We start from the raw sequence: 21165 nt of genomic DNA, 5'->3' as shown, positions 1-21165 counted from the left end.
GGTGTCCTCCTCTTAATGATAGACAGTGTCATTGAATGAGAGGCTGTATTCAGAGGCATCCATTGCTGCCTGGAGTGACATCCTGGGTATTAGCTGTTCAGGACTGGTCCTGCTTTGAGCAGAGGGTTGGACTAGATGACCTTCTGAGGTCCCTTCCAACCTAATCTTCTATGATTCTATGATAAGATTTTAGAGTATTACTTCCCTATTTTAATGCTTTATTGGAGGTGATCCTTACACTGAACACTGTTCTCTTGGAGAATTAATTAGTAAATGTGAAACCCAGTTTAGCTCTTCTCTGGTATGAAGCTTTAAGAATGGTTTACAGAAGCAGAAAAATAGAAGAGATCCTCAGGACTCAGCTCTCCCAAAGTCTTTTCTCCCTCTGTGTGAAACTGGAAAAAACACAGATTTGTTTTCAGTTGCTTATCGTGAAATCTTATGACTGAAATTACACTTTCCTCTTTCCATACAACTATTATCATTACCATAAACTCCTTGCTTCATAAAATTCCATCATGAAAAAACTAAAAGCTGCTTTTATTCCCATGGGGAAAAGGATTGCAGATGAAAAGTACTCCTTCCCCTGTCTCTCCCCCTACCCCAGCATCCCCCAATGCTGACTAAATTATATACATTCAAAAGCTTTTGGTTTGTATTATTCTGCTCTTAAACTTGCTTGTATTTATAAAACAGTTGTTACTTTATATGCCACCCTTGGTGAAGAGGCCGTAACCTATGGTCTGAATGAATCTGGAGCATCATATCTAATCACCAGTGTAGAACTTCTAGAGAGTAAACTTAAGGTAAGTTGGGAACAACTTTTTTGTCAACTGTATTTCACTGTAATCTTATAATATACAGTACTGTAAGTACTAAATTTCCTCTTTGTTCAACAGACTGCATTGTCAGAAATCCCCTGTCTCAAACATATCATTTATGTGGATAAGAAGACTCTTAATAAATCTGAATACCCTGAAGGACTAGAGATTCATAGTATGCAGACAGTAGAAGAATTAGGAGCCAAACCAGAAAATTGTAAGTGAACCAAATCAGGATTACCCAAGCAGTCCAGTAAGTGATTCAACTTGATTTGGAGGGATATGTAGTGGTGGTGAAGTATGTCCATTTAACCTAAAAAGGAACTGGCATTTTACTGTAGAAAAATTACCAGTCCAACTCAATATTTTTAAATAAATGGAAAAGTAAAATATTTGAGTGTTTTTATCTTAATGTTACATTGTCCCAAATGGCTTTTGTTTCAGATATTCCTTTATTCAGTTTAATTTTAGAATGTGACTGGCATGGTTTGACTAAGCTCACTTTCTAAAATAAGGGAAGGTCATATAGAATTAAGGTCAGGTGTGGCTATTTGTTTTTGTTTTGTTTTAATGAACATTTTAAAAACTCCCATCACTTTTTTTTTTCTTCTCTTTCCTGATGACAGGGACAAGCATTTGTTTTAGAAAAGTTTTACTGACCAATTTTGTAGCTAGAAGACCCCTAAGGCCAGCGTGATAAGCACTGGACTCCTCCCTCCTCCAGTCACTGAGAACTATAATTGGCTGGCTGGAGTGAGAAACCAGCTTCCATAAGGAAGAAGTGAGCAATTATGAGGATTTGCTTCCTGCCACCCAGCTCCTCTGTGCTACTGGAAAGGAGAAGATGTGAACAGTTAAAGGAGTTGGTTGGCAGGAACTGGAGGCTTATGCAAGAAAGTACATGTTCAGTAGAGCTGCTTACTCTGTGGTAAGCTGCTGATGTCTTGAACTTGTTGCCAGCCCAAAGGGCTAGAGGTAGGGGTTGGGGTTTTTTTTGGAGAGCTCCCCTAAACAGGGCCAGCTCCAGGGTTTACACACACACACCCGATCGGCGGCAGCTCCACCGCGCCACTTTCTTCTTCGGCAGCAATTCCGACCGAGGGACTTGCCACCGAAGAGCCCGACATGCCGCCCCAAGCACCTGCTTGCTGAGCTGGTGCCTGGAGCGGGCCCTGCCCCTAAATGTCCTCCCACTCCCACCTTTGCTCCCCTTTCTGCTGCAAGGTCATCAGCCTGAGGGTTATGGGTTTTCACCATAACCAGGACAAAAGAGAATAAATGTCAAGGCAGCAAACTGAGTTAAAACAAGTTTAATTTATTTTCATAAGTTTATTAGCTCAATACAGACTGGCTTCTGGGTCTGTAAAACTCACTTTTCCACCAAGTGAGATTTTTCAAGGCATCCTGACTTCAAAATTAAAAAAAACAAAAACAAAAAACCCCCCACAAACCAGGTGTTTTAGCCTCTATAGCCCTGGCTTTAAAGCTGTTACTAGTAGAAAACTTGATATGAGTTTGTCCCTCATCACTCCAAAGTATGAGCTTCTTCTGCACTTCTCCCAGGCATTATCTTAAAGGGTTTGACTAGAACTTCATTAGGTTTGTCCAGTGAAACTCTACAATGACATTACACTTCTAGCCAAATCTATCTCCAACTTAACCTATTGCCTTGATTGAATCTGCTGGTGCTTGTTGTCCCTAAGTGATCTGTCACTTTTTTTTTCCTTTTTCCTGGTCTGCTTACCACTAGAGCATCATTAACTTTGTTTGTTTGTCAGTCTCTTATGCAGATCAGTTAACTTAGTTTACTCTTTCTGGAGCTTCGATGTCATCTCTTGGACAAACTAAGAAGCAATCACTTCCTGCTAAAGTCCATGTGAATGAGTTCTCTTCCCCCCCCCCCCCCTCTTTGTAGTAGACATCTCTCCAAGCAAACCTGTTCCCACAGACCTGGCTTTAGTAATGTATACTAGTGGGTCTACTGGGAGACCTAAAGGAGTGATGATGCTGCATAAGAACTTGATAGCTGGAATGACAGGCCAGTGTGAGAGAATACCTGGACTAGGGTAAGAAATACTCAATTGCCCCATGTATCTATAAAATACTTCTGTTTTATTTAACTGGAATAAATGTTCCTGGATTCCAGAAAACCTATCACTTGTATAATTTTGAGATTCCTGGTGACTGTTTCTTTTAAAAATATGAACTTCAGCAAATTCTGTTTTTTATCCACTAATCTTACATACTTCATATATGAAGTGATATTTCTATAATCACTTTGAATTTATCATGCTCTTGGACATAACCATAAGTGTCTCTATAGCTCTTTAGTCTTATGATTTTTCTACAACTAAATGAGATTAAAAAAGATAGAAGACAGTATGACTTCTTTAGTTATCTCTCCTCTTGAGATGTACTTTCAAGATATCCATCATAACTGACCACTATGGGGAGAGTCTGATCATATCTTTTTGCACAGGGTATCTGTCTGTAGATTATTATTGGTTCCCTGTCCTTATCAGCATTCCTGAGAAAGTGGAATGCAGAGGCTGGTGGTTTCTAAGCAGAAATTTTTGAGCTGTCAAAGGCCTGCCTATTCCGGGGGTCTGATGAGACCAGGTCCATATAGATCCTTCTACGTGTGCTATACACAATCTGCTTAAATACCTTGCTCACTTCAAGCTGGTTTAAAAGACCACTTTCATTTGGCAGCTAATTTGGTCTTTCATTTTTTAAATTATTTTTATTAAGCTTATATATTGAGATAAAATAGGCAGTAAAATGAACAGAGAAATTTTGGCTATTCAGTAACCAATAATGGCAAACTTTGATGAGGGTTCTTCAGTGCGTTGAAGGATAAATGGGTATCCCTGCACCCCCTTCTCAGCAAATTCTTGAGGGGAAATGACCCACATACAAGAAACCCCTTCATTGTGGGGTATTTATGTGGGTCTGTGCTGAAAGTTCTCTTTTGGACCATTGGATAGCTCTCAACTCAAGGTCACGGAATAAATGAGCTTCAGGCTCTAGTGACTGATCCACAGTCTACTAAAATCTTTAAAAATGAGTTGCTGCTATGAATTTTTTTTCGGGGGAGAAGAGGAGGGATTTGAAGGTGGAGGGGCTTTGGTTATCAGGCTTCAAATAGAAGCTAGTTTCAGCTTTAACTCCGTAACTGGATAAGAAACCTCCCACTTGGAAAGGAAAAGGCAGTTGGAGCACTAAGGACCTCCTGTGTTTCACTGCAAGAAGACTCCTTCTGCTAGAATCAGTGGGTGAAATCCTGCCCTTATTGAAGTTAGTGACAAAATTCCCAGTCAACTGCAATGGGACTTTCAAATGTTGAGTGTAGAGAATTCCCAGTGTGGTTACCGCATATAGGAGAACAGACTCCAGTAGTGATCTGTTACGATGTAGACTTTTTTGGAAATTAGTAATTCTGCCTTTTTGTTCTTGAATATACAATACTCTGTTGCACTAGATGAAGTATTTTCAGCCCACTCTTGGATCCCCAAGTTAATTATACAATCCTTGCTTTGCTAGACCCAAGGACACTTACGTTGGCTACTTGCCTCTGGCCCATGTATTAGAATTGACAGCAGAAGTGTCCTGCGTTACCTATGGCTGCAGGATTGGATACTCCTCTCCACTCACTCTATCAGACCAGGTGAGGGGAAACTTTCAGCACAGTGGTTAAGCAAAAGCTTGGTGGTTGTACTTTTTTATTTTTCTTGGTCAGTCACTTGTCTTATTGCAAAAATATGATATAAAATGAAGTTAATGTCAAAAGCAGTAGTACCTTCTGAAAATTTAACCACAAACGAAACTAAGCTCCTGGTGAAACTGTACAATAGATCACATAACATGCATTTCTATCTAAATGTTGAGCTTTCGTTATCTTTACCTAAAGTCAGAATTACCCATAAATTAAAAGAAAACCAAATGACTGCACGTAAGATTTTCTTTCTGCCTCAGTAGTTACAGCATTACCCATTGTCACAACTGCACTTGATTTTTGCTATAGCTGACTATGAGTGTTAAATGTTCTTTTAGTTCTATGATTAAAAAAAAAAGATTTAATCATTGGATAATATGCACAAAAGAAAATTAGTTTGTCTAAAAGCTCTGCTGAGCCTGCCCTGCCTGGCCAGTAATTGATTTGTAAATCCCTAGTTTGCCCCTTCAGTCAGCTTTTGGTTCTCTGTTGCTTGCCTAATAGTTGTCAACGAGGTGAAACCCATAACAGAAAATCCTCCATTAGCTGACTGAAGGGGCAGAGGCACTTGGCTGGAAATGGAAAAATGATCAATGAAAGGCTGCAATACCTATCTGAAGCCTCCAAATGTAAATAACTGAGAACAGCATAAACATGCTGAAGAATGTAATAAAGTAGAAGAGAAAATGAATACAAGTTTGTTATGCAAACTAGCCAGCAGATGCACAGCTTGGAAACACTGAGGCACCAAGAAAACAACAAATCACATGGATGGATTTGTAGGGATCATCAAAACTTGGTTCCAATTGAAAATCGCCCCCTTGAAGTCAGACCATACAAATGAAAATGCTAGAAGGATAAATAAAGAAAGCAAAAACGATACACATAATGTGGCTTGTTCTAGCAGGCTTTGATTTCAGCAGACATATTTGGCATGAGATGAGACTGACAATACACCTTTCTGCTCTACTCCACTGAGAAAATAATAATCTGGGGAGGGAGGGGGAGAACTTCAGAAACTGCACATTACCTTATCTCCTGTTCCTTTCTTTCTTCTCCCCCTAACCAGTCCCCAGTTTCTCAGTTTAACATTCACGTTTGTCTTTATTTCAGTCAAGTAAAATTAAGAAGGGAAGCAAAGGAGACTGTACTGTACTGAAGCCCACACTCATAGCAGCTGTGCCTGTAAGTATGAGAAGGTAGAGGACATGATTAAGGGTACGTTTTAGTCACAGGTATTTTTAGTAAAAGTCACGGACAGATCAATGGCAGTAAACAAAAATTCACAGCCTGTGACCTGTCCATGACTTGTACTACATAACCCTAACTAAAACTTGGGCCAGGAGGCTGCGGGTGCTTTTTTTTGGGGGGGGGGGGGGAGGGGCAGTGGCAGTGCACATACTGGGACCCCACTGGTGCTGGAGAGGGGTTGGCAGGCTGGAAGGAAACGGCAGCCAATGGGGGCTGCGGGGGGTAGTGCTCGCAAGCAAAGGCAGTGTGCAGAGCCCCCATCCCCTCGACCAAAATGCTGCAGGGACATGCCAGCCGCTTTCAGGGGAGCTCCCCTTCTCCCCCCCGCCCAAGATAAGTGCCACCCTGCAACCCAACCCCCGACCCAGCCCTGAGCCCCCTCCCACACCCAAACTGCTGCTGCTGTTTGGGCAGTCCCTGAGCCAGCCGCACCAGCCCCTGCAAAAGTCACGGAGGAGAATCTGTGACCTCCATGACAGACATGCAGACTTAGACATGATTAGAAAGGACATTCTTATTTTTCCATATATTCGCTCCAGCAACATCACTAGATGGCTAACAACATTGATGTGAAGAGTTTTTTAAAAAGTCTAAGGTTTAAGATGCAGCTTGTAGAAGTGAGTCAGTGGTACTGTTAACTATTGGAACACTTCTAAATGGTCTCAGAGGTAATTTGGTTACTTGCCCAGGATTGATTATAGCAATTCAAGGCCAGATTGCCATACTAAAATGTTGTACTATGTGAGGCTTTTTCTTTTTCCTAGGCAATCAACTTCATAACTTAAGAGGTTTATGAGGGATGGATGAGGAAAGGAAAAAATGTGACCTTGTCCTCCACTTCCATTACCCATTTCCACACATTATTCTACCACCTTGAATAGTCCCTAGCTGGAACAGAATATAAATTCATTAAATAGATGACCTATTAAGGGAAAATGTTAAGTTAAACAACAATTTGGCAGCGACTACATAGCTAAAGTGAAATCATCCATTTAAAATGAACAGTACTTTTCTGGTTTTGTTTTTTAGTTAGGTTTCATGCATGTTTTCAATGAGAAGTAGTAATTCTTTGTCCCCTTTTCAATCTTTGCTGTAGGAAATAATGGACCGAATTTATAAGAATGTCATGAGTAAAGTCCAAGAGATGAACTATATTCAGAGAACTCTGTTCAAGATAGGCTATGACTATAAACTGGAACAGATCAAAAGGGGGTATGATGCACCTCTGTGTAATATGTAAGTACAGTTAAAGGTTCAAATATCTTCCAATGTATATAATTTATCAGAGATTATGGGGTGACTTTATCACAGTCTATAAGCAATTCTCCTTGTGTAAGTAATCTGGTACTAGAGGACCCCAGGCTAACAGACAAAGGGATAACAAGATCCACTGACTAAGTCTAATTCAGAGAAGTTCAGACTGAAAATAAGATGATAGTCTAACAGTAAGGGCCATTAATCATTGAAACACTTTACCTAAGATGTGGTAAATTTTCCATCTCTTGGATTTTTTAAAAACAAGACCGGATGTCTTTCTAAAAGAAATGCTCTATTCCAGCCACAAGATATTGGGCTAGATGCAGGAGTTACTGCGTAAAATTCTATGGCTTGGGTAATACTTGACAGACTACATCATCATGATGGTCCCTTTGGGCCTTTAAAATCTGTGAATCTTATTACTTGTTAGATGTGTCAGCTGAATAGGTAAGGAGGGGTATTAGAGTCTCTAGCCTTTCCTGCAAAGGAGCAGAACAAGTGATATTTATACATGGTTTCTTTTACCTCAAGACTGCTGTTTAAAAAGGTAAAAGCATTGCTAGGCGGAAATGTGCGTATGATGCTTTCTGGAGGAGCACCCCTTTCGCCTCAGACACAAAGGTTCATGAACATCTGTTTCTGCTGTCCTGTTGGCCAGGGTTATGGATTAACAGAAACCTGTGGAGCTGGAACAATTACTGAAGGTATGTTAACATATTCTTGGAAATCTGCATGTTTCATGTAGATGTGTGAATTCTTTCATTTTAAAGTACAGTTGAAAACATTTGTAGCTCTTAACTTCTAGAGAATAACTTGAGTTAATAGCTACCTTCCTATTCCAGCTCTGTGTTTACATTTCAATATTGTCAGATTAAAAAAAACCCTTTGGTCACCATCTTACTGTTCCTTTCTAACTTCCCACAGTTTCTGACTATAGCACTGGCAGAGTTGGGGCTCCTCTTATTTGCTGTGAGATCAAATTGAGAGACTGGCAAGAAGGTGAGAACTTTTTGTTTTCAGCACATTCTACTTACTACTTTCAGTGAATCTGGCTGCAAGTTTCAAGCTACAGGTAAAACATGAATATGAACCGTTTTTGTCAAAATGATCAGTTGGAGTTCAAACCTGAAGATACACAGCAAACATAGATAGTGATGACAAACTGCAGAGCTACCAAGCCTTTCAGATTCATGCAAATACATGATCACTATTGCATAATATGTGTAAGAGTATAATATTTTGATCTCCAAGTAACTAGTTTTACTGTTACCTAGCCTGTTTTCCTGCTGTCCACATAATCTACTGTCGATGTTGATGTAATTGAGTATTAGTATTTTCTGATTTCTTGATAAATGGATAATCACTTTATATTTTTCTGTTTTATTTTGTGTGTGGATTCTTCAATATTTGCCTGGGAGAGGAATGTATATTGTATCATTCTGACTTGAAAACAATTTTACTTATCTGACTTTCAGGGGGCTACACTTGTAGAGACAAGCCTAATCCTAGAGGAGAGATTATAATAGGTGGACCTAATGTCTCTATGGGATACTTTAAAAATGAAGAAAAGACAGAGGATTTCTCCGTGGATGAAAATGGCCAGAGATGGTTTTGTACTGGAGATATTGGAGAATTTCATCCTGATGGGTGTCTGCAGATCATAGGTTGGGGGCTTACACTTTTTGCCAATTTAAATGCCAATTAAGCAAAACCATAACCTCACACACATGAATAGTCTCATTGAAGCCAGTAGGACTACTCATGCTTAAAGCTACACACTTCAGTAATTTGCTTAATCATGGTGTTAAAACATATTCTCAAAATTTAGTGATTGTGCAAAACCCTGAAACTGATGCTGTTGTCTGTCTGTAATCTCACTTACTGTCTCTACTCAGCCTTCACTTTGAAAATTCCCACTTCGTTTTTATGTATTAGTTTAATGGCTAAAATTTAGATTCTCAGTGACTTTTAATGTTAGTTGCAAGTCTGAAAATTACTCCTTAAGGGTATCTTTTAAAATGGACATTTCCTTAAAAATTAAATGCTAACAGCTTCTAGGTGATTTGTTTGTCATTCCTTCTCTTGCAATTTTTTTTAAAGGTCTTTTGCATGGTATTCCATTAAAATTAAGTAAGCATTTAAAATATGGTACTTAAATTATTTTAACTGAGGTATATACAAGTGGAGGAATCTAAGCTCCTTTAAAGCAGCATGCCTTTCTAACTGTTTCTAGATCGAAAAAAAGATTTGGTGAAGTTGCAAGCAGGAGAATATGTATCTCTGGGTAAAGTAGAAGCAGCACTAAAGAACTGTCCACTTATTGACAATATCTGTGCTTATGCCAAAAGGTAAGAGTTATGTTAATATTCTCTCTTCACCTCAAACTCATTTAGGGGCATTCTTGTATTTAATGCTTGATTTACATATGGTATTCAAAAATCCTTTGTCTGAAATGCAGATTGTAGGCCTAATTCTCCAGAGCACTAAGGCCCTCTTACAGCACTAAGAGTAAAGGGGGTGGAAATACCCCCAAGTCTGCTGCTCCTCCCTCCCCCCTCCCGGTGCAGAGGGTCCCCAGATTAGTGCAGATCTGGCATAAGAGTTCTATCCTGGCCCTGTTCCCAGCAAGCCTTGTAGGGAGTAGGAGGGAGCGGTGTGGTCAGTGTGCACTATGTTACAGCTGTCTTCTGCGTACACAGCCCCTTAGAGAACAAAGGCAAGCAAAGTGTAAATTAGAATAGTGCTGAGGTCAAACGGGTTCCCAGCTGCCCCAGAATAGGGGAAGTGCAGGATCAGCTTAAACCTCCCTTGATGTGTGTATGTGTTTCCCACAACTCCCCTCATTACTGCCCAGGGGTGGCACATGAACCACCGGCTGGGGGAGGCTAGCCTCCCCTCACCTCCCCCCACCACAGCCATGGGCCCAGTCCCAAAAGAGTGCCGGGAGGGTGGGCAGTGCGCGGCCCCAGCCCCGGAGTGTGGCCCCAGCCTGGGAGGGCGAGCGGCTGCAGCCTCCCCAGCTCTGGAGCACGGGAAGGTGGGTGGCGCACAGCCTTAGCCTCCCGAGCCGGGGGGCTGGAGCTGGAGGACTGGAGTCGCATTTAGGGAGCACTCACTGCAGGGGGTGGGACCACGGTTGGCTGTTCGGGGAGGCACAGCCTCCCCCAGCCTATGCGACCCGCCATCCATGTTCCTGTCCCCAATGCAGGAGCAGGGAAACTGAAAACACCAGCCTTCTTACTAAACATAAGTATAATCTATTGTTTATAGATGGTTTTGGCCTTTTGTCAAAATGCTACAGCAGTGTTTATCTTGACACTTAGAGCCTGATCCAAAGCATTTTCCGTGGGCTTTGGAAAAGTCCCCCACCTTCCCTTAGGAGTAGTTGGTGAGACTTTACTTGCACTCATTTGCTGGATACTGGATTTAGTAAAGACTCTGAACCATTCTATAACTTCTCTCTAGAGCTAAATATGAGACTGATTGAATCCAGTCACTTATTAAAAAAAACTTCATGATAAAGGTTGAATAGTGGGGAGGAGAGGAAGAAATTAGCTATATATCTGAAAGCACTGGGGAATATTTACTTAAACTCAAGTAATTCTTGACAATTTGACATTCTTCTTACTTGCCTGTTTTTTTTCTTGTCCTCTCATCCTGTTTTAGTGATCAGTCTTATGTGATCAGTTTTGTGGTTCCTAATCAGAAGAAGCTGACTGTATTAGCTGAACAGAAAGGTGTCAAGGGAACTTGGGTGGAAATCTGTAACAATCCTATCATGGAAGCTGAGATATTGAATGAGATTAAAGAGGTGGCAGATAAGAGTGAGTATAACTGAATTGTTTTGTATACTGTACTAAGCCAGTTTCACATGAAGCTGAAAAGGGGCAGCAAAACATCTGTAGATATAGTCCTCTCACCCATGTCTTCTCACTAGCTGGGAAATCTGTTGAACATGTTACCTCTGGATGTAGTTGTTAAGATTTGACTCTATTCAAAATTCTCTGAATGTGAACAGAGGAGCACACTTTCGGGCAGTTTTCTTGTTCCTAAAGCAGGACAATAGGAATCCAGTCCAGTAAGTGTTACATGCATGATACAGTTGGTTTTAAAACGTTCTGCTAATCCTTGTTGTAGTGCTGGATGAATGGCCAAAAGCTGGTCTGGCTACTCTCTAACATAGCCTATGAGGCCAAAGAAACATAGGGTGAATTTTCAAGGCTTTCAAGGAACAAGGAAAATTAATTGAGACTTTATGGCCAAACAGGAAACACTAAAGATGGTATTGGGCTTTGTCTCAATTTAACTTATTTTGGCAATAACCGTACTAATAGAATACACATTAAACACGCTTCCATCACTTATTCCTACAAGATGAGAATCAGCCTGTTTTAATCAGGACAATAGGTTAAATAACATTTACAATACAATTCTAAGAGGATGGTAGGCAGTGTAAGTTTTTGTTTTGCATGAGTTTTGTTAAATTTCCATGTGTCCCATTGAACTGGTGAAAAACTTAACTCTATATTATTGTGTTGCATGTAAATCATAAAATGTTTTCCACGTAACTTTTTTTTAATTCTTGTTTCTCTAAGAGTTTGGCTTATAGAAAAAAAATCCTTGACAGCACTAATGTTTTAGATAGAACCAAGGCCAAGATTTTTCCTTTAGCCTTCGTTCCAAGGGAACATTAAACAAATCATCTTGGAATTAGTTTTTAGCAGAATGTTTTGTAGTTCAATCACAAAAAGGCATATCTAAATGAAAACAAAACTATATTGCAATAACAGTCTAAAGTTAAAGCTATAAAGTTAGGTGATACAGCAGGAGCTTTGTGGCCACTGATTCTAATAACTGTACATTTACTGCCATCTATTGGTTGTATTGTGATAGTCTGTTTTGGAAATTCAGTTTCTAATTGGGGGTGGTGCTTTTATTTCTTTTTCATTTTACTCTATAATGTTAATACTTCAGCAAAACAAAGTCAGTATCCTTGGTTAGTGTTATTTATTGTTGTTATGGTTAATTATGATAATGCCTAAGGGTTACCTGAGATTGGCCCTGTATAAACACAGAATAAGACAATCCCTACTCTGAAGAGTATGTAATCTAAAAACATTAAATGACTTTCAGCATTTCCATAGATAATTCATTTTCAAGGGTTCTTAATCTGGCCACTGTTGGCTGCAAGCAAGGATTTCTCATTTGAGGGAACTGACTTTTTTTTTTTTTTTAAGAGCCATGAGGACTTTAAATGACACGAACAAAAGTAAGGAAATACGTGCTCACTTTGGATGTTTGCTTATTTGGAACTCTTCTGATTTAACAACTTCATTTTTAAGAATAAAATTTACCCCATTTAGTCTATGCTGGAACAGACTTTTTTGGCAATTTGTCCCCCCCAAGAATATTTTTAAAAGACACAGGAAACCAACAGATCAATTAGCATTGTTATGCATGGACTGTACATTGGAAACAAGTATGTCCCCTAAACATGTTTTGAAAATCTGACCCCTCTGCATGTTATGACTAAAGTGAGCATGCAGCGTTGTCCATAACGTAGGAGTGCACACATGTATATGCACACATCCCTAGCTTATGCTGTATTTGGATTTGCGTGCACACATACTTTTAAAAGTTGTCAACTGTGTTCTACTAAAATATTCTACAAAACTTGGGTGGATCATCATATCCTATCGATATGAGTACAATCAGTTTAATCCTTCTTTAATTGCTACTGTGAATAATAGTAATCATGGGCCTGATCATGTAATCCTTGCTCATAGCTAACTTCCTAGTGCATGCTACAGCCACTTTTTTTTTTTTAAATACCCAATTGTGCCTATAATGCAGTCTCTTTTGAGGTAGGGACTCATTTGTTTTGCACTTTTCATTTAGGGTGCAACTTTGATACTGCTTTGAGGTTTTAGTCTGTGATCCTCATTTGTTTGGCACTTTTTTTTATTTACAGTGCCAATCCACTGGAGCTATACAAAAGAGAAATGCTATGGTATGTGTTACTAGAATACAGGGATGTAATAGCAAATAACAAGTATTACAGCCATAAATTTGCATTTTCTTTCTTCAGTGAGTCGCTTCCATGACTGTATTGATATGAAGCTAATCCACTATATAGTACAGCAGACTGCTGAATATAAGTCTTGTTCCTGTTCATGAAGCTGTATAAATCAATGTTTTATCTGTGAATGTAATCATAAATGTGTTTTTGTTTTTATTGCCCCTGCAGTGAAATTAGAGAGATTTGAAATACCAATCAAAGTACGGTTAAGTCCTGAACCATGGACCCCAGAGACTGGTCTAGTAACTGATGCTTTCAAATTGAAAAGGAAGGAATTAAAGAACCATTACCTCAATGATATCGAGCGAATGTATGGAGGCAAATAACCTTCTGAGCTACATTGACTAGAAAGCTGTGCAGAAAGTTGCTTCTCATACCCTACAGGACAGAACTCAAGCCTCAGAATATTGGACACCCTTGTGTACTGTAGATACCACAGGTAGTTCAGACAATACATGAAATCAGTGAAGACCTACCTAACCTGTAAAGCCAGGTCCTGTGGGGAAAAAACACTTGCTTATGGAACCAAACTTTCTAGCTGCTAGCAGAAAACACTTATCCACTTTAAACTGTTTCATTTGTTCACTTCCACCTTGGAGTTAGATGTGATCATGTGAAGCAGTGTGACTTGATAACCTGATTTCCACTGTTGCTTCTATACCATATTCCAACTGCTTTCCCATCTGTTCTTCTCCAATTCCCTATACAAATATGAAAATGAGTTAATATGTAAATCTGACAATTCCTACATCAGAGAAAGGTACTTGGTGAGGGGGAAAAAATAAACATATTTAAGATTTGCACTTCTTATGCAAAAAGTGAAGATGAAGTAGGAAATTGTTAAATACAAAGCATTGCAGCTTTCGCAAAAGTATTGGTGTAATATCTTATCTCAGGTCCTGTCCTAGATTAAATGAAAATGAATAGTTTAACTTGAACCTGATCTGTTTATCACCGTTCCCTAAAAGGCCACTACAGATGCATAAAGCTCCTTTTAGAATTTGAGTTGATGGAAGAGGGAAAGAAATCTGAGGTTATTGCACTGCATTTAAGCCCAGTTCTAGATTCTGCTATGGCCCCTCTGTATTCAGAAGCTGTGAGCCAGAAGGGTAGCTTAAAATACCACCTCTCCCCATCCTACCCCAGTTATGTCCTGTATTGAACTCAGGTTGACAAGATCCAAGACTTGGGCCTATTGATTATTAACACTCATGAATAAATTCTGTAGTAAGGCCACAGAATTAATTACATGGCACTGAAAATGCATTACTGACAGTAGATTTAATCTTCTGCGCATCCAGTTATATTATGAATATTTTCAATGCCTAAAAAGGAATATAAAATACTTAGTGAAATAAGAAGGGTGAACTGAAAGGCTTTTTTTAAAATCAAACTACTCAGAATTTCATTCTTCAAGAGTGTTCTATGAACAACTTATCTCCAGTAGACTTTAAATGTTCTGAAATATTTTTTATACTTGCCACAATGTTTGTTTTTAATTCAAAACAGCATTTTCAACTTTGGCACAAAGAAAAAAAAAGATCCTCCAAATGCTTAGTTATATATGTAGCACTACTCACATGAGTAAAGCTAAACACATGTAAGAATTTACAGGATCAGGGCCTAAAACATTTTGTATTAACTTATTTAAAAGTATTACTATTCACCTTTTAAATATGTCAATCAAAACAAGCCACAGTTGGAAGCCAAGCATTTCACATATTCTTCTTTTACCTACAGTTGATGAGCTTGGTCTCTGGTTAGGGATTTTTGTTCCTTAAACTTGTTAAAAGAAGAGAAAACACTTGAGGTAGAACTCTGTTTCTGAAAATGTTTGTTTTAAAAACTGGAAACCGTAGAGGTGCTGAAGTGGGAAGGAGGCAAATAATACAATAATGGTTTTGCTACTGAGTGTGGAACATCCCGTACTGTTTCTTCAAAATCCTCAGTTAGCACTCTGGGCTCATGTATCTCTCTTAGATGTTCCCCCTTGAACCATAAATACTGTAAAAAGTGGAAGCTCTTGCAACTGTTCTACTTTGCATTTCTTTCTTAATCATTTTATATATGTTGCTTACATTTTGTACAGATGTGGCTCTCAACTGTGATATTATAACTTACTTTGATCTAAAATATTTATAAAATAGATTGTCTATTCATAATATTTAAATGTTGTGTATATGATGGTAAAGGAAAATTATCCGATATTGTCATTGTCAAGAGTGAAGGGTTTTATATGAAACACATAATTCAGTATATAGTGATTTTAAAAAACAATCAGGGCAAGATTTTCCTTCTGTGAGGTGTATGTGTGAATCCCCTTTTCCCAGCTCAACCAACTTTCAAAGTGAAAATAAATCATGGTTATGGATTGGTTAACCATAAGCTCTTGGACTGTCCTTTCCTCTGGGGACCAATTTCTTAAACTTTCATGGAACTTTTTATTTATTTATTTTTACATGCATAACTCTTCTAGTCAAACCACAACACTGCCAAGTGATTTTGCTAAAACCCCTTGGGGATGAGGAGCAAATCAATTTACTATTGGCTGCTGCTAGTTGTGCATGGACTTTCATCAATCATTAAAGGGGACCAGAAAAAGGCCTCTCTTTTTTCCTTAAACAAACACATACACTTGTTTATGAATACAGGAAATACTGCCCATGTCAATAGTGGCTTTTCAGATTATTAGTCTTGGAGACGTTAGTTTTCTTTCTGTATTAAAATTATTCATTGTTAAAGAACTAAAATAGCTTTTAGATCATCTAAACACCACAAAGAAACTGTAATTAAACAAATGTAAGAAATAGCTAGTTATGTGCACTTAGAGCTGAGGGCAGATCTTATTAATTGCTTTTTTTAAGCACATATGTATTTATTGGGCCTCAGTAGTTTCCCTCTATTGTACCCATATGTTTTCATTGATGGGGATCATTATTTTCAATGTGTATGAACGTTAAAGTATTCTTTCAAAGATAGAATACAGTTGAATTGGTTCTGGTTGTCAAAGTGTTTGAGAGACTGCATTTTTGCACAATACAAAATCAGTATGTAGAAGAGTTTCTCTAAACAGAATACAGAGAAGCGGCCCTTGCGCTCATGATGGGCAGAACAGGTATTTTAAATTTCAGATAATTGCATCTTTTTACCTACATCCTTTTCATATCAAAGGAAGGGCTTAATCCTGCAAACACCTTTTTAATGCTTTCAAGGGGGCTATGCACAATAGTACAAACTCCACAGGTATTAAGCATTTGCAGTGCATATTGTAAGAATTCTTAGAGATGACTCATTCAGGGGGTTTGGGGATGCCCTACAGAATAAAAACAAATCTGCCCTCACCTTTACGTTGCTTTAAGAAAGTAACTCCTCTCTGTATGTAGGAAGTATGGAAATATTGTGGGAAATAACTTAGTACTGGACAGTATACATCTCTTACATTTAAGGAAAAAAAGACTTCAAACACTGAATATTTACAACAAATCTTGACAGTTATAGAAACAAAGATGGTGTTGCATACAGTACTTGCCCTTAACAAGAACTTCAATTCTGTGACTTACTGTTCATTGTACATAACCATGGAACTTATTAAGCTGCTTCTGGCAAAAGTGTTTTAATATGCTGACAAACTAGTATGGCATATACAGAGAGGAGATGAAGCCATTCCATATACCTACTTGTGTACTTGCACATGCTGTCATTCTGAATGTGACTATAGCCCATACATAGACTCCAGCCTTTCTGAAAAGCCAGGCGGTGGACGGTATACAGCACATGAAAGATGCAATATGCCACAGAAGTACTAAATTACTTAAAGAGAAACTTTGCGAGATGTTCCTGTCTGATAGGAGCTAAATATTCATTTAATCTTTAGCTTCATTTTCTTGGTACCTCCTGAATTCTCCCCTAGTAGGGCTGTCTTCAAGCTAGACTGGTCCTGAGGATCCCCATCCTTCTAAGTAGGGACCAGTATATTGCCCTTTAAATTCCCTAACACAGCCCTTTTAGCCAGTTGCAATGAGAAGAAAGGAGAGTAAATAATCTTCTCCCGTACTGCCCACTAGGGACCATTCTATATAGCAAAGTACGTTTCAGGATCCCAAGGAGCATCTTTTCCATAATACTAGTGAGCATCAGGTTAAACTTGCTGGTGCAGGTACTGTTTGGCATATTTTTTTTCCGCATTTTACAATGTGTTAATGCAATAAACAAAGGTGGTAGTTCTGGTTTGAAGTGTATTACGAACAACACAAATTGGCAATGCCCACGTCAATCAACGAAAGTTGCTTGTAGCTTGTGAGAAGGCAAAATTTGACCTGAAATGCCTGCTAGCTCTGAATGAGTTAAATGTCTGTTCCTGCAGAGAATTAAACACTGGCACAATTGAGCAAAAACTGCTGGGGAGGTAGACTGGCATAAAAATGTCTTTTAAAAAGGGAGAGGAGCTGGTTAGCACGCTAGAAAGTGAAGGCACTAATGCAGTAATGCTGGCAGTTTTGATAAAGGAAGAAGAGAACACATACTAAGCTGCTGTTTCTTTAAAAGTTGCTGATGACAAAAATGAGCCATCTGGCTAGTTTTGCAAGAACATACAGCTCATTCTATAAGCATTTACCCTATTTAGATGCCTCAGGGCTTTAGGTATTTGCTGGCAGGGAATTGTGCTTGGAAAGGAAAGAAACCAAAAACATGGCTTGATTCAACACAGCCTTACCCCAGAAAAGCAACTTAGATGTCGCACTGTGCTGAAAAAAAATGTTATACTCTTCTGGTCTTTGGCTTACTTCAATTCCAGGTGACCACTGTAATGTAGAAAACAAGTTGCATGAATGTTTCTAGCTGGGGTGAGCACCACTGAACCCCCTCTGTACGCACTCAGCAGTGCTATTTATAGTTTGAGTACTGTAGCCTGCTGTGGAAAGCCTCATCTACGATACAGAAATATCTTTTTAATAAATAATCCATTTCAGCTAACAATGGTATGTGGATGGGCATAACTTTGTTTAAAAGTTAAAAAAAAAAAAAGTGGGACAGACAAAAAACTTTGGTCTAATTCACCAGGCCTTGCACCTTGTGTAGTCACATACACTAGTGCTAAGTGAATATGAAATTACAACCATTCTGAGGTAGTAACATTTCTTACCTTGTGCTGATGCAGGTTACTACACAAGGTGCAGCGCAACAGTGAATGGAAATGGAAGGGGAGGTTCAATGATTGGAGATGGATCCTAATTTTTAGTTTATTTTTTAAAATAAGTGCCTAGCACTCGAGGAGGGTGAGTTTGAAAAAAACAAAACAAAATGCTTTGCTGTTTATAGGGTCAGGGCCACATTGACCCACTGACCCACCTCTTTGAAGGCTATAAAATACCCCTTTCTGCTGGTACAGCACAAAGCATGGTTTTGACCAGTACAGAGCTCAAAAGTTTCCTGAACTATTCTCTCCAGCCTTTTCTTCTCACAGACCAGGCTTTCCTCAGCCAACTTTAGCTCCACTTAACATAAAAATGACCATAATGGGTCAGACCAGTGGTCCATCTAGCCCGGTATTCTGGTGCCAGATACTTCAGGAGGGAATGAACAGAACAGGGTAATTTCAATTGATCCATCCCGTCCAGTCCCAGCTTCTGCCATTCTTTTTTGAACCCAGTTATACTTTTGGCCTTCACAACATCCTCTGGCAATGAATTGTACGTTGTGTCAAGTACTTCCTTATGTTTGTTTTAAATCTGCGGCCTATTAATTTCATTGGGCAAACCCTGGTTTTTGTTTTATGTGAAAGAGTAAATAACACTTCCTTATTCACTTTCTCTGCACCATTCATGACTTTCTCTGCACCAGTCATATCCTGCCTTAATCTCTTTTCTAAACTGAACAGTCCCCGTCTTTTAAATCTCATATAGAAGCCAGGGCCGCCCAGAGGATTCAGGGAGCCTGGGGCAGGGCTGGGTCTTCGGCGGCAATTCAGCGGCGGGTCCCTCTTGGAGGTAAGGACCCGCCACCGAATTGCCGCAGAAGAATGAAGCGGCGGTGGTAGAGCAGCCTAAGTGCCGCCAACCGTAGCTGTTTCGTTTTTTTTCTTCCGCCACGTGTGGCGCTTGTACTCACCGGGCGGCGCTCCGAGCCTTCGGCAGCACTTCAGCGGCGGGTCCTTCACTCGCTCCGAGTCTTCTGCTGCACTGAAGGACCCTCGGCCGAAGACCCAGAGCGAGTGAAGGGCCTGCTGAAGTGCCGCCAAAAACCCGGAGCAGCTCATGGGGCCCCTGCAGGGCCCAGGGCAAATTGCCCCACTTGCCCACCCCCCTCTGGGCGGCCCTGATGGAAGCTGTTCCAAACCCCTAGTCATTTTTGTTGCCCTTCTCTCTACCTTCTCCAATTCAACTATATCTTTTTTTGACATGAGGCAACCAGAACTGCACACAGTATTCAAGATGTAGGTGTACCATGGCTTTTTATTTTCTGTTTTATCTATCCCTTTCCTGATGGTTCCTAACATTGTTTGTTTAAAAACAAACAAACAAAAAAACCTCTGTTGCTGCATATCTAGCAGATGTTTTCAGAGAATGATCCAAGATGACTCTAAGATCTCTTTCTTGAGTGGTAACAGCTAATTTAGACCCCACCATTTTGTATGTATTGCTGGGATCATTTTTCAACATTGAATTTCATCTACTATTTTATTGCCCAGTCACCCAGTTTTGTAAGATCCACTTAACTCTTTGCAGTCAGTGTTGGACTTAATAATCTTGAGTAATTTTGTATCATCTGCAAATTTTGCCACCTCACTGTGCATCCCCTTTTCAAGATCATTTATGAATATATTGAACAGCACAGGTTCCAGTTCAGATCCTTGGGGGACCCCCCCACCATTTGACCTTTCTCTATTGTGAAAACTGACCATTTATTCCTACCATTTCTGGAAGTCCAAGTACACTATATCCACATGCTTGTTGAACCCCTCGAGGAATTCTAATAGATTGGTGAGGCATGATTAGCTTTCACAAAAGCAGCATTGTCTCTTCTCCAACATATCACGTTCATATATGTATCTGCTAATTCTGTTCTTTACTATAGTTTCAACCAATGTGCCTGGTACTGAAGTTAGGCTTAGTGGCCTGTAATTGCCAGAATCACCCCTCGAGCCTTTTTTTTTTTTTTTTTAAATAGGCGTTACATTAGCTATCCTCCAGCCATCTGCTACAGAGACTGATTTAGACAATAGGTTACATACTACAGGTGTTAGTTCTTCAGTTTCACATTTGAGTTCCTTCAGAACTCTTGAGTGAATACCAGCTGGTCCTAGTGACTTATTACTGTTAAATTTATCAATTTCTTTCAAAACCTCTTCTACTGACATCTCAATCTGGGACAGTTCCTGAGATCTATCACCTAAAAAAAAATGGCTTGGATGTGGGAATCTTCTTTGTGTTCTCTGCAGTGAAAAGCAATGCGAAGAATTCATTTAGCTTCTCTTCTTGTCTTCCTTGAGTGCTTCTTTAGTACCTTAATCATCTAGTGGCCCCACTGATTGTTTGGCAGGCTTCCTGCTTATGATGTACTTTTAAAAAGTTGCTGTTTGTTTTTGTATCTTTTGCTCTTCAAAGTCTTTTTTTACTTTTACATTTGACTTGACAGAGTTTATGCTCCTTCTATTTTCCTCAGTAAGATCTGACTTCCGATTTTTAAACGATGCCCTCTTGCCTCTGCCTCTTTTACTCTGAAACCCTTGTTCCTCCTTTTCCTCCACTCTGCATGGCAACTCTGGCCACTGTTGGGTTCCCTGTGGCCTGCCCAGCTCTCTTTGCAACTGTTTGCTTGCCCACTTTTCCCGCTGCCCTGCAACCACTGTGCTCTAAGGGCTTGTTTACACAGGGAAATTGACAGGCATACCTTGTCCAGAATAACTACTCTGCTATAGCCATAGAGATAAGGTCTCATATGCCTACTGCTTAACAAAGATCTGGACTTTTCTATAAGGAATCTGGCACAAAGAATTGCCTGAGCACACTGATGAGAATTCACATTTAACAAACATATTGAGA

At 39.5% G+C, this 21165-nt stretch overlaps 1 protein-coding gene and 1 long non-coding RNA gene across 8 annotated transcripts in view; one reads left to right on the top strand and one right to left on the bottom strand.

Moving 5' to 3' along the window:
* Window positions 1-15502, top strand: part of ACSL4 (acyl-CoA synthetase long chain family member 4) — a 53666-nt gene extending 38164 nt beyond the window's left edge. For 6 of the 7 annotated variants that reach the window (XM_045030931.1, XM_045030933.1, XM_045030929.1 and 3 more), the window contains 12 exons: window positions 697-806; window positions 900-1038; window positions 2737-2887; window positions 4365-4488; window positions 5650-5721; window positions 6884-7023; window positions 7576-7748; window positions 7969-8043; window positions 8520-8708; window positions 9278-9392; window positions 10711-10868; window positions 13292-15502. In XM_045030931.1, the coding sequence (XP_044886866.1) occupies window positions 697-806; window positions 900-1038; window positions 2737-2887; window positions 4365-4488; window positions 5650-5721; window positions 6884-7023; window positions 7576-7748; window positions 7969-8043; window positions 8520-8708; window positions 9278-9392; window positions 10711-10868; window positions 13292-13449 (1604 nt within the window). In that variant the 3' untranslated portion in view covers window positions 13450-15502. The remainder of the gene's footprint in view (window positions 1-696; window positions 807-899; window positions 1039-2736; window positions 2888-4364; window positions 4489-5649; window positions 5722-6883; window positions 7024-7575; window positions 7749-7968; window positions 8044-8519; window positions 8709-9277; window positions 9393-10710; window positions 10869-13291) is intronic. The other variant, XM_045030930.1, reaches the window with a different exon arrangement.
* The window catches only part of LOC123377715, a 62817-nt gene that overhangs the window by 37971 nt on the left and 3681 nt on the right, over window positions 1-21165 (bottom strand). The gene's annotated exons all lie outside the window — the stretch shown is intronic.

Source organism: Mauremys mutica, chromosome 9 (genome assembly GCF_020497125.1).
Source record: "Mauremys mutica isolate MM-2020 ecotype Southern chromosome 9, ASM2049712v1, whole genome shotgun sequence".
In the NCBI taxonomy this organism is placed as follows: Eukaryota; Metazoa; Chordata; order Testudines; family Geoemydidae; genus Mauremys; species Mauremys mutica.
This window is presented reverse-complemented; position numbering and strand designations above follow the sequence as displayed.